Below are 17,346 nucleotides of genomic sequence, written 5' to 3'. Positions count from 1 at the left end.
GTTCCAACGGGAGGAAGTCTTTCCTTGGGAGGCAGTCTCTCTGTGGCCTGGGCTTTGTCAGCCCCTCGGTCTACTGAAATGTTTCTTGCCTCCGGTGAAATTCATCCACTAAAATAGTATTTAGTGACTGATATAAATAAATAAATGAACATAAGGGGGCAGTTGTCATAGAGTATAAAATGGATACATGCTTAATAAAATGCTAATGTTGATAAAGAGAAGCCAGCAGCAGGATTTTCCTTACTCAGGGCAGTGTTTGCTCCTGGCCCTTACAGAGTCTCTACTACTTCCCTTACCCCAGCACCCCAGGAATCCAGACACACTACACAAAACAAGAAGCCAGAATGAGGTTGCTGGAGAGAAAGGCAGAGAGAGAAGTATTACAACAAAGTAAAAATATATATAAAAGATGAGTAGGGAAAAAGAGAAGGCAAACGGTAAAGACATGATTATGTGTTCATAATTTTTTAAAAAATGACGATCAGAATGTAAAGTGAAATTTTCATTTTTTAACGAATTTGTCATGTTGGTGGGTATCATTGTGTGAAATTCTGAATGTGTACATTTTCATTAGCAAAGTTACCCACCTATATTTCAGACAGCCTTGCCTTTTTATTGCCTCAATTATCCTGCAATTAAAAAAATGAGAACAAAAACCAACAGAGGACAGTAATAGCACATAAAAAGAAAACCTGGATGCAGCTCTTTATGTTAGAAGGAGAAAACAGTAAATAAGTATTTTAAACAGTGAAGTACAAGTATACTTAATATTATAAAAAGCAAAGTTATATGAGTAGTTTATAATCTGTAAAACTGGAGACTCAAGGCTACAAACTTTTCCTGACGTTTAAGTCTTAGAAAAATAAACTTAGAACTAGGGCAACCATATAACTTATCATGCACTTTCAAGTGTGAAGAGGATGCTATTCATAAGTACATTATAAGACAAAAGGGGTAAACCGGGACTGTCCCAGATTGTCACTATTTTGAAACGATGCCACTTCAAAATTTGAATCAGTAACAGTAACATCAGTTAGACATTCACCTGTTCTTCATTACCATAGTGATATATTTTGCATATTTCCAAGCCTTTTTGTTTCCTTTGTGTTTCAGATTCTAATAATCACTATCAGAGCTAAAATTTGAAAATGCTTCCTTGTACAGCTTTAGTATTGATCTAAGCATGCATCCCCCCAAAACTGAAGCCCTTAACAAGTACTTGGTCAAGCTTCCTCTGAGCTCCATGAAAGCCAGCCTCTCACATGGAAAGGAAAAAGATAAAAGATAATAATAATGGAGACTAACAAGCATTTCAAGTATCCTGTGCACAAGTTTGCTTTTCAATTTTGGAAAATGAACAATTGATAGAAGAATTTGAAAAATAAAAATGAATTCTGTCCTCATTTTTGTGTATAGAAAAAGGTATGTTTGTCACCTGGTGCTTATGGGTCACCTAATAACTGAGTTTTCTACATGTTGATCTTCCCTGTTTAATAAACAGTAATGGCCTCACAAAACCGGAACTTCACTCCATTGATAGGGTTGTTTACTGTTAACTTGAAAATTGCAGTGATCAAAATTCCAACAGTTTCTACTTTCTGCTTAGATTATTCCAGTCATACCTATGTACTCCCTTTAGTACAATATCTTTACAGTTTCTTTCAGTGACAGGCTATTTACTATAAACCAAAGAAATAAGTCAAACAATGGGTGTGTGTGCTATGGCCCAAGAAAGACTTGAGCAATACACAAACAGGATTTTGGTTGCCTGGTCAGTACAGATAAGATTTTCAGTTTTGCTTCTTTCAGAGACCTTTGTCTTTTAACATTAATTAAGGTTATGAACATACAATGACAAGGTAAACCTAGTTATTTGAACAGTTGTAAAAATTAAATCTAATCAATGCCACCATTGTACAGATTGTCCAGAGACTAGACACTCACTGGTTGAAGGGGAAAAAAAAAAAAAAAAGATCCTATCAGTTAATTCAATGATAGCCTAAATCATGCCACCTAGAGGAGAGCAGTGGTACTTCTCACAACTTCCTCTGGAGAAAACCAACACGCTCAATTTTCTGAGTATATTCATCACAGCTTATTTACGAATCATACAATTACCATTTTGCTTAAAATCTGTTAAGAAACTAATCAACAGCGTCACCTCAAGAATATTTCCCATTGATCTGTTGTTTCATTTCCTGAGGGAAAACACTATATAACAAAATCTACTGCACAAGAAAATGAAAGCTACAATTTGACATCTTGAAAATATACATTTTCAGAAAATATCCTAGGTCAGTAACAGTGGAACTTCCATAATTCTAGTTATCTCTTAGCCAATAACATTCTAAGTTAAAGTCTAGTCTTGTGTATAAAGCATGATTTAAATATCCAGATTCTTAATAGCAAAAAAGTCAGCACTTAAATTTTTATTAATCATCAAAATGTCATTAAGTAATAAACAGAAGTATACGGGCAATGCATTGTATCTTGGTAATGAAGGGAGCAACATAGTCATGTTCTAAGAGACAAAAGCTATTGGACCCCACTCCAGTAGTAATGCAGTTGTTTCTGCAGAATCTGGATAATAAAAACATTCGAATTAACAGACATACTCAAGACCTAAAGTAAATTCTCCAATGCTGCATTGTATAATAAATGGACAGCAACAACCAAAATGCAGCCTGAGAAGACATGCTATTTGAAACTGTGACTTGCCACTGCCAGGAAGACTTTTTCACTTTTCATAAATGCTGTCCCCTTCCCCAGGCCCTAGGTTTTGCCCTAAGTAAATGAGATTGAAAAATAAAACATGTCCATTTATTTTTCCAGAGCAAAGTTCAATTTCTAGAATCTCATTTTCTTTAAGACATTAATATCGTCTAAAATGTGGGGAATTACTGTTGTGTATAGCAGTTCTGTGGATTCAATGTATTAGCTGTGTGACCTTGGCAAGTCATTGAATCTACTGCTTGTTTCCTCACCTGTTTATTGGGGACAGTAACAGAACCTAGTTCATGGGGTCATAGGAAGACTGTGTGAGCTAAGGACATTACAAAACACGTAAGTAGTATCTGGCATACAATTACTGTGTAAATATTTGCTGTTATTATTACTTGTTTTGTTTCACCTAAACTGGAATGACGGATGGGACTATCAAAATAAGATGGTTGAGCATGAAAAGGAAACATTTTAAAAATAAATCAAGGAAATGGAGATTCTCATTTTACCTCTGCACTTCTTATCAATCTCTAGAGTGTCCTGTGTAAAGTGGTATTTAGAGTTTGAGTTCTGGAACAGTCTAAGTAGGCAAAAAACTTAATATCTCACTAAATATCAGGATCTTTTGTGCGAGACTTGTTTTGCAAACTGTCAAAATTATCTTCTTTAAAAAAGAAGGTATTCTTATATTCATCTAATGAATTTTTGACATTTAAAAAGCTTATCCTATCCACTTTTTAATCTTACCTTTTCAGGTAACATTATTGAGACGTGTTTTCACTGGTCTTCACAGCCATCATTCTAAATGGTAGCAGAAAAGTAGAAGTACCAAAGTTTATGTAAATGATCTCTTATCACTGAAGCTGTAGGTTGTCCAAAATTTCTTGCCATTAAAAGCAATGCTATAATAGAATACTGTTCATACAGCATTTTTGTAATCAGGATGTTTTCCCCGAGGAGGGTTTCTAGAAGTAGGGTTACTGGGTCTCAATATGTATCTACTATCTGCAGACTGTAACCTTTTGTGGGGAGAAACATTTACAGTTACACAGACCAGAAATGAATGACAAATCTACATGTACAGAATCTGATCCTCTAAATGCATAATAGAGAACATTTGTTGAGACCCTCCCTAGATAGGAGGTACTGTGCTAGGGAGATATTGTGGATACATTATTCAAATTCTTATTATATGAACAAATGTATGCCTATGCCTGATTTATTTATATGCTAGTGATATATAACCCATCATCACATCAAGTACATTTGGGAGTCCGTGGAAAAACCAAGATATGGCAGTTGTGTGTCACGCAATCTTGTTCCTAGTGTTTGTAGAGAAGGATATCACCTTGAATCTTTTCAACTATGAGCTTTTATATTTATAATACATTTAAGAGAGCCCAGTGTTATTGTACAAAGACAAATATTATGTAGAAACACCCCTGATGTTATGCTTGGTAATATTGCAGTATTTCAGGATGACTGCTGTGTCTGGCTGCCTTGCTGATGTTTTGAGAGCTGATGTCAATCTATTGTTTATGTCCATTCCATGGGAGGAGATACATTTTTACTTCAAATGGAAGTCTGGTTCTGCAAGCGCAAGAAGGCAACTGTCTAGTAGCCTGAGGGTGAATCGACAGCTGCAAGGCCACCCACGCGTTAAGGACACAGCTCTCAGCTGTCTCTCCATTCGGAGCCCCAGTTGGTCCTGACCCCATACAAATTTGGTGTTCTTGCTTTGATGTTTATGAAACGATTGCATTTAAAATGCAGGATAATGATTCAGGGGTTAGAGAAACTGTTATTTATACAAATGTGGTTAACACCTCATCATTTTAAACTGGCTGCTGCTAATAATGCTCATTATGCTCTTTGTTTTCTGTTTTTTTGCCCAAATCTGCAATCTACATTTGCTCTGGCAGGATGTCAAGTGTGTGTTAGAACAGCCTGGAACTGCTGGACAACTCTAGAGCCCTGCAACTAAAGGTGCTTCTTCAGGGAACCTCCAACCTTACATGGTATCTGATAAATCTGTGAACCTGGCAGTTCTCCAGATGTCCTTTTTCACCTATTATAAGTCAGTAAGACTTATAAGTCAGTAAGATTTGATTTTCTTGTAGAAAATCAGTAAGATTCAAAGTGTATTTATTCTAAAAGCTGCAGATGACTGCACTAAAAAAATGAAATGTTGTTATTAACAGTGGCCTCACATTTAAGGAAATAGTTACCTGAGGAAATAATGTAATTATAAAGCAACTTAATATATCTTCTTCAAAATACAAATAGTGAAAAAAATAACAATTTAATCAATAAAATTACACCAATATTCGTACACTTAAACTGTATCCATAAAAGTTTATCAGAAGAACTCATAGACAGGATTTCAAATTTCACTGATATATTATCAGACTAAATATATGCTAACTGCATTCTCTTTATAGTTAGAGAAACCACCACTAGCCACACATAGCTTTTAAAATTTAAAGTAAGTAAAATTTAGAGCTCTATTCCTTTGTATCTCTACAAAGAGCACTTAACAGAAAGCTCATTATGTACCCCTGCAACTGGAGGGAGGGCACTAAAAGAGGGAAGAGGTGAGCAGTGCTGGACTAGTTATTCTAGACAAAATAAAACACATTCTGTAACTGTCTTTGAGGATCTCTCTTCTGAGCACAGAAGGTTCATCACATATCTGGATAAAAAGACCTAAATTGTAACTCCCTGAAATTATGCTTAGTAGGCTGGATGAAAAATGTTAATGTGATTCTCTAAGCTAGAAAGCACTCTTTAGAAAATCTAAAATTATTTAAGAAGCATTAGAAGAAATCTATTTTATAAAATTCTGATTAGATTCATTACAACTTAGTATTTTGTTAAACATCAATCATGGTTCTAAATGTCTTACCATGAACTTCAAAGACCATCCTACTTCCAAATCTGTTCATAGGTCCTCTAAATTAATTCATTTAATCAATTTCAGAAAAGTTCACCCAGTGAAAAAGTTCACCAGGCCTACCTTTGCTGCAGTCACTAAGATTCATCTATCCAGCTGGCCAAAATTCAGACTCCTGTTCCCTTGAGAAGAGAATGAGAGACGTCCTTGTAGGCATGGAATAGTTCTCTCTATTGTTTCCGAAATTTGCTCACCCCAAATAGTCTCCATATTCATATCTGCAGGGCTTAACAGTTCCTACCTATCACCAACATACTGAACAGAAACAAATGGTACATTAATCCTAAGAGATGAATTTATGGAAGGAACAGAATGAATTCCTCTTCCTTCACTTAACTTTCTAATTTTATTAAAGCCAAGAAACAATGGTAAAGTTATTCCACAAAGTTAGAAACGTACGATTTGCTATTTTACACACTGCTATAGATTGAATATGTATCTTCCCAAATTCATTTATTAAAGCCCTAATCCGCAATGTAATGGTATTTGGAAGCAGAGCCCTTTCGAAGGTAAATTAGGTCACCAGGGTGGAGCCCGCACGAATGAGATTAGTGTTCTTATAAAAGAGACTGAGAAAAGATGATCTCCCTTCTCACCAAGCAAAGACAAAGCAAGAGGTCAGCTGTCTGGAAATCAGAAAGAGAGCTCTCACCAGACATCAAATTTGCTGGCACCTCAATCATGGGACTTCCCATCCTATAGAACATGAGGAAACTTTGTTGTTTTAGCCACCCAGTCTACGATATTCTGCTATAGCATCCATGGCTAAGGCAGACAGATAGACACATGCTTAAGAAACTTATAAATGTCCAAAAATATGTCTACCAATTTTTCAAATGTTTACTTTACTATTTTTTAAAAGATTTGTTTATTGGAGAGGGAGAGGGAGAGTCTCCCAAGGAGGCTGCACTGAGAGTGGAGCCCTACTGAAACTCAATCTCACAACTCTGAGATCACAACCCTGAGATCATGACCTGAGCCCAAACCAAGAGTCAGAGGCTCAACTGACTGTACCACTCAGATGCCCCTCAAATGTTTATTTTATAAGTGAAATTCATGTTGCACAAACATAGCAACATACTAAATACAATAAATGTCTTCTAAAGTCATTAAAAAGCCTGAAAAAATAAAATTTCCATCCCATTTCACTTATGACTCTTTTCAACACATTTATAACACTTCATGATAAAAATAACAAAAAATAAGTAAACGTAAGGGAAAAAAGTTATCCAAAGTTTGCAAAAATATGGCCTTATTTATTTGATCTCCTCCTTTCTCTTTTATAGAAAGACTTATGCTCTTTGGAAACTTCATTACAGGAGAAACTTCCTTAGGCCTTCTATGTCTTTAACTCCTTAAAAATGCAATTTTTATCTTCAGTTTGTGTTTCTGTTCACACTTCAACCTTACAAACGCCTCTGCTGTTATATGTTTAACTAGAACATCTTTAGGCATTTATGAACTGTAATCAAATGGCTTTGTAATGAAGTACTGTACTCTCACTGCCTGAAGACCAGCACAGGGGGCAGGATTAGGTGGAAGCCACTGACTATTAAGCATATTCATATATGCAAAACACAGTGATCAAAAGAGCCCTAAGAGGTTTCCCAGAATATAAACATTTCCTTTTCACTCTCTTGTAGTACACAAAATATTTTAAAGAATTTGGGACTAACCCTCCAAGAAACCTGGAACCTCCTCCCGAGTCATTTTCAGCTGTGGGTACTGAAGGTGAGCCTCTGATCCATTCCATCTAAAGGGCTTCCACCTTATGCTTTTCAATGAGTAGAATAATATTTGCTCTATGTAGAATCTAAGCAACTTGAAAATAAATTCAGTATGCAGACGCCAACCTAAAGTGATAAACTACTAAGATGAATCTAAGTGTTTTCAACCTAAAACAGGTATTAATTTTGACTTTGAGAATTCAATGCCTAAAAACAATTAATAACCAATACTAACCTATGCTAAATATTGACAACGTTCACCACAGCCATCTAAATATCCAGATAAGGGGATAAGCTAATGCCTAGTTTACTAGTTACCTGGTTACTATTTTCCATAGTCTTTCTAAAAAATAAAAATAACCTTTTTATTGCTATATTACTCTAAATAGTTAACAAAATAAAATCCAAATATTGTTACATTTAGACAAATTAGGGGGGGATCTAGAAATGTGGTTTTCTTTTCCCTCCTTAACTCAAAGACAATGCAGGAAGACGGAATGGATGCAGAATTATCTGATGTGAGAAGAATGTAGATAAAATACTTAGGGTAGAGGTAACAAAGCTAGAATATTTAAAACATCTCAAGATATATGTTTGGCTTCTAAAATATAGGCTCATCCTGGGATTTATATTAATATATGATGGTATTTTGCCTACATATTGTAGAGTCAAGATGCAGCACAACTAATATATATAAAATATCCCAAGATGCAGCAAAACTAATATACATAAAATATCCCATTTTTACGATAGAAATTATTTCATGTACTTTGAATATGCTTTATAGCCTTCTAACATAAATGATAAAATTTTTTTCTTATACTGGCAACTCATCTTTATTTTGGAATAAAATGATTTCTGAGAGGAAAATAACTCTGCATATAGTCTCCTATTTTCAGTTAAAAAAATCTTGCCCAATTTTTCAAAATTAAACCAAAAACTATGTGAGTATATGTTTTGAAAGCGCTCCAGTAAATGAAAAGTTATTTACCCATTTCTATCACCCCAATGTACTATCTGGAAGAATGTTAGCCAAGTTTTAATATGATTCAGAATAAGATTAATAGCAAAAAAGAAGTATAATCTTTAATTCTGGGGAGAAAAAAATTTTTAACTGCTGCAAAAAATTCTTTTTCAAAATCATGCATGTGTTAAGTTATAATAAAATATTCATCTGTGTTAACAAAATATGATACTTCGCACTCTCATTATTTGGAGGAGTATCTGCTCACATTTATTTATATTATTATTATTTATATATATTGCCCTGATGAAATGGTAGTTCTATAATTTAATAAAACACTAAAGTTCAAAAGTTGGGATAAATACAAGAATACATTTTGAGCTTTGCTGGCTTAATCACTTGGTATCACATTATAACAAATACCAGGCCATGGACTTAACCTTGCATATGTAACACTTAGAACACTCAAATGGGTTTGAAAATATAAACATTTCTGCTACAGCATAAGTTTGAGGGGAGGATGCAAGTATATGCAAATGCGTAGTAGAAGGGAACTATTTTTATTATGGGGAATATGGGAAAAGGAATGGATCCTTTTTTTTTAAAAAAAAAGGAACAGATCACATTTATTAAACAATTCCTTTATAAACTTTAGATCTTAAACCAAGTTTAAGATCACAGAAAATTTTGGAATTATACTAAACAGTCTTATTTTCTTTTTTGTTTAACATCTAGATACTGTCACCCAATTTAATTATGTTTAAGGGAACAAGGAACCAAATCTCCAAACAGATAGGAGTATTCTGATGCAGAGTACCTGCAGTCTCACTCGACCATTTCACTGGTCAGCCAAACCATAAAAGAGAACTTAAGCTAACTTAAATATTAGGGAAAAGGGGGTGTGAGTGGCTAAAACATGTCAAATATGCTTTCTAAGAAATTATGCCTCACTGAGAGAGGCATAAACATGAGAATCTCCACCTCAGTAAATCTCATGCTATTTTTTTATAACCTAACACTTAAATCTAAATCATTATGTATGGTTTAGCATATAAAGGGACATAATAGAAACGTAGAGACTTGATGTTCTTAAATCTTATTTACCAGAACTTCTAAAAACGAAATCATCACCCTGAATCAGAAATATTATCATTTTAAATTTCACTACAGAGGTTTTCTCAATAGCATACCAAAACAAATACCAAAAATTCCTTTCACAGAAGCACACATATATAGGACTAATAAGTTGGAAAGCAGAAAAATATAGATTTCAAGGAGTTCATTTTAATTATAAAAAGCACTGTATTTCTAGAAACTGCTGACACTGGAAGAAAACACCAATATCCATGACCAAGATGTAAACTTAAAATGATTCTAGCAAAAATGTGCATCTTGCTGGTCAAGCAAAAATACTTTTTTTACAAATGTTTGAGAAACAATGCTTAAAATCATACATGGTTTGAAAAACCTAATTTTAACAAAGTTTTCATGTAAAGAGAAAACATCAAAGTTGGTAATAGTAAAAGTCTTTTGGTGTTCTTACAAGTGATAGCTTCAGAACTGCCCAACTTTGAGAGCATCAAATATTTTTCTAGGAAAAATACAATGATCATACATTGGGTTTCCTCTGGTCTTATGTATCAAAGTCACTTCCAGACCCTGGTTCACTGTTATCCACGCCATCACTTTCTTTGTCCCAGTCTTTCATGGACGCTCCCATCATGAAATCATCACGTAAGATTGTCCATCCAGGGCTCTCTTCTGATTTTGCTTCAGTCTGAGGACAATTACAGAAACAAAATATCAAAAGGCAATTTAATCATAAGGAAATAAAAAAGCCCAAGCTACAAAACAAACTTATCAACACTTAGTTTCACAATAGGAATGAAAACAAGTTATGATTTATATACTATGATATATGCACACACAGGTAACAGAACAATATGTTAACAAGCTATTTTAACCCCATAAAAGAATCATGGAGGCAATTTTTTTTTTTCTTGGCAGGGGGAGGGGTTAAAGTGAAATGTAGGTTTGTTATCAATTTTTGAAATTTGGCAATCAAAACAGACTTAAATATTATTTAATGCTTAGTGATTAGAAAAATGCTGGCAAATTATTTTAAAACAAATAGAAATTGAGCAAAGGCTTTTAACATAAAATAAAAAAGAGAAAAGGGGACTAACTTGGTACTGTGTTAGGTTTTTATAGATGCTATCTCTATTTAACATTTGATAAAAATGTGAACCAAATGTTCTTTATTTAGGTTATGATCTCACTGCCTGACCTAATCATACAATCAAAAGACTAATCACATGCTAAAACTATAAATAACTGAAGCAGGCAATAAACATAATAGGTAGTCAATTCATTTTGCTTATTTATAGGATTTACATAAAACTATATATAACCGCCTAAAAATTACAGCCATTCATTTCATGGTACAACAGTACCACCTTGTGGTATTAATTAAGTATTACAATATATGCAGAACTTCCAAACTCTGGGATTTCCTTCCTTCATTCCACAAATATTTACTGAGAACTGTGTTTCAAGCACTGTTCTTAGTGTTGGAAATATACTAATGAACAAAACAAAATCCCTGTCTTCCTGGAACTAACAGTCTATGCCTTTCTGTTTATACCATTCATAGAACACCATGTTGGAAAATTTCCCTAGTTATGCAAGAACCCATGATATTTGGCTAGAAAATAGTGTTATCTTTATGGGATCTGTTAACCACAAAAAGAACAGCTTTTAAGAGAAGAGATATTAAAGACATTTTCTAGGTTACAAGAGATTACTTATCTAATTCTGCTGAAGCTATCTTTTACTTTAAAAAACATAGCCCTGAAACAGTCATTCCATTTAGGAAAAAAAGGATGCCATTACAAAATAAAAATATCCTATTGGATTACTCCCATCTTCTTGGGATCAAAGAATCAAGCAAAGCCTGTACCAAAATATAATATAAAGACTGTAGAGTATATATACGTGAGTAAAGATTTCAGAATTGACTGAAATAGCATACTTTGTACTGTAATTTAACATAAAGAAAGGAAAAAAAATCTGTGACAAAAACCAAGAGTAAAACAGTTAGTTGCAAAGCCTCTCATACTGCAGCGAGAAGGGAGTAATCAGGCTTACACCCTCCCATCCCTCATTTCTACAATATCAAACCTACCTTCCTAAAACTCTTCTTGTTTCTGTTAAGTTACCTAACTGGATAAAAGGCTATTTTCTTTGATTCAACTCAAGTTTTCTTTGCCAATCTCCTCACCTTAAGTAGGAGAAAGAGCTGTTCCCTTGAGGAGATCCATTTAGCTGCAACAATTAAAGCACCTCTCCTGCCAAATTAATCATTTCAAGTTTTCCAGTAAAACCTAAAAAGTGCATGCTTCCTGGTAGAGCCATGTGCAAGTTACTGACAGGTAAAGACTTACCCAGACATTAATGTTTGTGTTTACATATGAATATGCACAATCTCAATGGTAAACTTCCCTGTTCAGACAACTGTACCCAACACGCTTTCAACATATCACCAACCACGAAAAGGCAGATCCCACGTGACTGAGGTCAACACAGACTATTTCTACATGAGAACTCATCCTGACAGCCTACTTCTTTGGGACTGAGTTACTCCTCTACTAGGCAGCACCATAAAAATTATTAGTACCCGAATAAAGGAGGGACAGAAAAAGGGTAGGACAAGGACAAAGCCTGAAAGGGGTAGTTCAGAAAGAAAGAAAAGAACCACAATGGATCAAAGGGAAGGATTCATTAACTAAAATGTTGAGACCAACTGTCCTGCATGCTTGTATTGAAAAAACACTGGGTAAACATGTATTTCAGACAAAGAGAACAGTAACAATAAACTCAAAGATTTTAGAATTGGGAAATCCAATGTTAGAAACCTCACTGGATGTTTTATAAAACTGCCATCAACCAAGCTCTCACATTAGAGTGAGATTTTTATACTGTGAAGCAACAATATGAAGGAAAAACAAAACAAAACAAAACAGACCATAGAAAAATTAGCACAAACTAGTATGGGTTAATATATTTTAAAAACAGGCGTTTTCTATGTTTGTCCTAATGGCAGCTCAAGAAAGAAAACTGTTCTGAAGACAACAGAATGACTCTTTACTTTCTCTGCCTACCTTTCCTAAAAAAATACATAGTAATAAAAAAAGGCAGGGGGAGGAGATAGGGGCCCACATAAGGTGGCAGTTTGAACATAAACAACTAGTCTTGCTCAACTGCAAAACTCAATAAAATACAGAAATGTGATCTGTTGTTTTAAAGATATAATCCACAAGGACAAGATCCAAAGAAACAACAGCAACAGTGTGGAAGATGGACTAGTAAATATTGTCTTGGCAAACCCAAGAAAGCTGACTCCTAAGACTACAATTGTCAAGCTGCAACCAACCCAGTTTACACTTCAGAATCCTCAAAAAAACTACCAACCAAACAGCAAAACCCCCAGGAACTAGCATTTACTGGATACTTTACAAAGTGAGGGTAGGAATGGAAGGATCAGAATAAAGAGAACTTAGGTGAACCTTTTGATGAGAAACAATCAGATCTCTGGATTCCCTTCCCATTCCACACCAGCTAAGTGGAAGACTGAAACTTTAACCTCTGGAGAGCTAATGGGCTTACTAGATGAAAGCAGAGGTACAGTACCAGAAACAGAGCATTAAGTTATAACCCTCAGCTTCCAAGAATGAGTCCCAACCCTCTTCTCACACTGGGCTCCCCAAAATGCTGGGAGGCAGACCTTTTCCTTCAGGAAGGAAATCAGGAATACTCTAGAGAAAATCTGGCCAGTTGCTAATAAATAACCCATGGAGAGAATGCTATACAAAGCAAATGTCAAACAGACAACATCCACATGGCTCAGAACTTCAACTGCCTCTTTGGGATTACTTATTCTAAATCATGAACAGGCAACTAAGGACTATCAGAAAGAAAACAGAGAGTAACAAACAAACATTTAGAAAGCAACCTGAAGAAAAACAAAACTCTTCAAAAAGAAGAAAACTTAGGGAAAATACCGTTAATATCCTCAAAGAGTTCTGAGATTATTATAGCACATCCACAAAACAAGAGCAGTTGCTATTTGAAAAGAAACATTAAGAGAATAACAAGGAACTTGAAATTAAAAACATGATGGCAGGAACATAAAATCAATACAAGGCTAAGAAGATAAAGCTGAGGAAATCATCCAGAAAATAAGAGTAAAAAGAAAAAAGTGATGGAAAACAGAATTAAGGTAATAATTGGAGAACCAGTCCAGGAGGTTCAACATACAAATAGCAATGACACAGAGAGAATGCAAATATGGAGGGGAGGAAAATCAATGAAATATTTCAAAAACAATATTCTCAAAGAAAAGAACACACGCTTCCAGAATGAAAAGAGCCCTCCTGAATGTCTGAAACACAAAAGAAAAATTGAGCCACATCAAGGATATCGTGGAAAATGTCAGAATAGGTGCTAAAATAATATCCTATAAGCTTTCAGAAAGAAAACAAACAAGTCACATACTTAGAGATCTATCAAAATAGATACAGATTTTCCTATAAGCAACCCAGAAGCAAAAAAGCATGAGACAAATTCTTTCAAAATGCTGAAGAAAAATAATTTCCATCTTAAAATTCAACATTGAGATACATTGTTATCCAAGTAGAGGACAGAACAGAGGTACTTTCAGACATATAAAGTATCCAAAAGTTTACTTCTTATTAAGCCTATCTCAGGAAACTACTGAGAATGTCCTCCACAAAAATGCAGAGTAAACCAAGAAGAGAAAGACACTGGGAGAGAAAAAGTAGGAGGTCCACAAGAAAGAGAAGGGAATTTCCAGGATGAGAGTAAATGGAGACTCTAGAGTGGTAACTAAACGTCAGACAGACAATCTGGATCATGGCAAAAACATTGGAGGTTATGCTTTACCAAAACAGTGGGAATAAGCCAAGAAAGAAATGAGATCCAGTAAATACGAAATCCAATCCAGGAGAAATTCCAAGGATCACAAAAAAATTTAAGTCACAGGATGACAACTAGTTGAAGCACCCCAAGAGAGCAATCACCCAGAAAAAGGAGAATGAGGGACTCTAGGAGAGAATATCTCAAGGAAAATAATTATAATTGATATTATTACCTGAGGTAATTTGATTTTGAAAAATTAAACTAAGAAAATTACATATGAAAATCAAGGTAATTAACTTCAGGAACAACAAATAGAAAGGATAGTTAAGAATACAGAGATGCATAAATGCCAATGTAACTAGCTAAAGGAGTAAAAAGTAGTTGTCCCAGAATATGCAAAATGTGGCCTTTTAAGCCACATGGATAAGTAAAAATTAATTTAAAATTAAATAGGAAAAAACAGGACAGGAGAAACTATTCGTTGATCATTCCCACAAATTCTAAGCTTTACAAGCCTCCTCTAAGATCTTCCCAAAATATCTCCCCCAAGACACCCTTCTGGTTTTGTTAACCATGATTCTGATTCTGTTTCCCTTTCTAACTTATCCAAGGGGAAAAAAAAAAGTTAAAAACATGAATTATACTATGAAGCTATTATATGCCAGTTTATATAATACTGCCTTACTTCTAATTCTCTTTAAGATTCCTACCCAGGAAAAAAAAAAAAAAACAAGATTCCTACCCAGAAAGCAATTATTTTTATTTTTCTCATCTTACATAAGAAAACTAAGGCTCAAAGAAGCAAAGCAGCTTACTCAAGTTCAGTTAATAATAATTGGCTGAGTCAATACTCAAACCCAAATCCATGATTTCAAAGTCTAGGTTATTTCCATAATACTATAAGTGCTCTAAAACGTAATCAGTAAGAACACTATTTATTAGTACATCACTTGTTATGACCTATAAATTACATGGTAGAATGAGTACTAAAATACACTGAAAATGACTGAATATGTTTAAGATAATTTCTGTAAAAGTCAGAACTTCAAGGGTGCCCAGGGTCCTGGAATGAAGCCCAGTGTCAGGCTCCCCGCTCAGAGGGGAGTCTGCTTCTCCCTATCTCTCTGCCCCTCCCCCTCGTGTTCTCTCAAATAAATATGATCCTTAAAAAAATAAAAATTAAAAAGCCAAACTTGGGAAATTTATATTGTACAACAGATTTACATACTATCAATTTACTGTATCTTTTCCACAAAGATAATTTACTATTAAGGTGGAAAATTTCCTGAATACTTAGGGCATCCAAAAAGAAAAGGTGGACAAGAAATTAATATAAGAAAAGAAGAGGGGCACCTGGCTGGCTCAGTCAGTTAGCATCTGCTTCAGCTTAGGTCATGATCCCATGTTGGGCTCCCTGCTCTGTGGGGAGCATATTCTCCCTCTGACTCTCCCTTCCGCTGTGCTCTCTCTCAAATAAATAAATAATTTCTTAACTAATAAATAAATAAACAGAAAACAATAAGGCTGAGGGAAACTCCAAATGAGTCCTTCATTGGAAAAACTCGCCTAGGGTGATTCCTAAATAGATTTCAGTACATGTTAAGACATCCTGAGAAATAGGGTTTTTTTGTTTGTTTGTTTGGGGTTTTTCTGCTTGTAAAATGGAGGTAGGGGTGATTTGATGTATTACTTTTTATACTAGAATGCAAACCAACAGAGTTCTGGATTTGAATCACAGTTAATTATTGATTACAATACTAAAAATCAGAAAGTTTAGAGGTCCAGAATACATATTGCAAAATATAGTTTAACCATACTATACAGGTTAGGCACAGATATTTACTATCATGATATGGAAGTTGTAAGTACAGACTGAAATGACCAAAATTTTGTAGCTTGTGAAACCTGTCCAGTGTTGCTGCAAGGCAGTACTAATTCAATTACCTAAAGCAACCTACAAGATAACTCTCTGGGCCTACATCAACTGAAAAGTAAAACTGATTAAATGCAAAAACATAATAAAAACCACATGATACAAGGAAACAAAATAGTCCCTACTCTCACTGGCCTGGTTTTATACAATATTTAACCAAGATCATACAGAAGCAGTCTGTGTCAATTTTGAAGATGAAGACAACACTTAAAAATGTTAATCAGCTACCATATATCAGCAGCTATTGAAAACTAAAAAACAGAGGTTTGGAATTATTCATTAGTCTAATACTAAATAATTAAGAGCTTAATCTCATTTCAATTCTGAAGGGGAAAATTAAAGTCAAATCCTAAAACAATAAGCAATATAATCACATCTATATTTAGCAATCAGCAATAGTTGTGATCTCATTGCTTTCCCTAAGAATGTTCAGCTTTCATTTTAATTTAGTTTTAGTTAAATTAAAAAAGGTTCTTAACACACTGGATAAATTCATCTTAATATCTTTGTTGTTGTAAATTTTGTGTAAAGCTATTTATAGTTGTAGTTAGTAATCTCCCCTCTAACTGATTAAAGCCTATCTGAAAGTTCAGCTGGTGAAATGAAGGATATATGGGAAATCCCTTTATAAAAAGATATATTCTGGTAGAAATCAACAGTAGTGATAGACTCAAATCTTTAGAATATGAATAAAAACACCAATGATTTTCTCATCATGCCAGATATTAAAACATCCTACTAATCATAAAGGATTGAAAATGTAATCATAAAGGGTTGAAATTTTCAATCTGGAAGGTACAAGAGTTCTAACAAAGAACCTAAGGATTCAAGGTTATATGGAGGATCCAGTATCAACACAAAGTCAACTTTTCTCTGACTCTCAAAGAATTCTTAGAAATTCCTAATTGTCTAGATCAATTTATGCCTTCTTCATTTCTTCACAAACTTGTTTTAGTTCATTTTAACTGTTTTACTAGGATGGTATTCCAGGCAACAAGCCCATTTGGGCTTTGTTTTTAACTATTGTATAGTTTCCAGATTCTTGTACACTTTACAAATTTAAATGGGTAACTTATAAGATCCAAGCAAGCTAAAAAAGCATTTGGTAAGA

The 17,346-nt window shown here is 34.4% G+C and overlaps 1 protein-coding gene across 2 annotated transcripts in view; it reads right to left on the bottom strand.

Annotated features, from left to right (window-relative positions):
• The window catches only part of RRP15 (ribosomal RNA processing 15 homolog), a 49,599-nt gene that overhangs the window by 1,755 nt on the left and 30,498 nt on the right, over positions 1 to 17,346 (bottom strand). The window contains exon 5 of one of the 2 annotated variants that reach the window (XM_025991314.2): positions 9,981 to 10,142. In XM_025991314.2, the coding sequence (XP_025847099.2) occupies positions 9,999 to 10,142 (144 nt within the window). In that variant the 3' untranslated portion in view covers positions 9,981 to 9,998. Of the gene's footprint in view, positions 1 to 8,612; positions 10,143 to 17,346 lie in introns of those variants that run through there. The other variant, XM_025991313.2, reaches the window with a different exon arrangement.

The sequence above is a fragment of the Vulpes vulpes genome, chromosome 5 (genome assembly GCF_048418805.1).
Source record: "Vulpes vulpes isolate BD-2025 chromosome 5, VulVul3, whole genome shotgun sequence".
Taxonomy (NCBI): domain Eukaryota; kingdom Metazoa; phylum Chordata; class Mammalia; order Carnivora; family Canidae; genus Vulpes; species Vulpes vulpes.
This window is presented reverse-complemented; position numbering and strand designations above follow the sequence as displayed.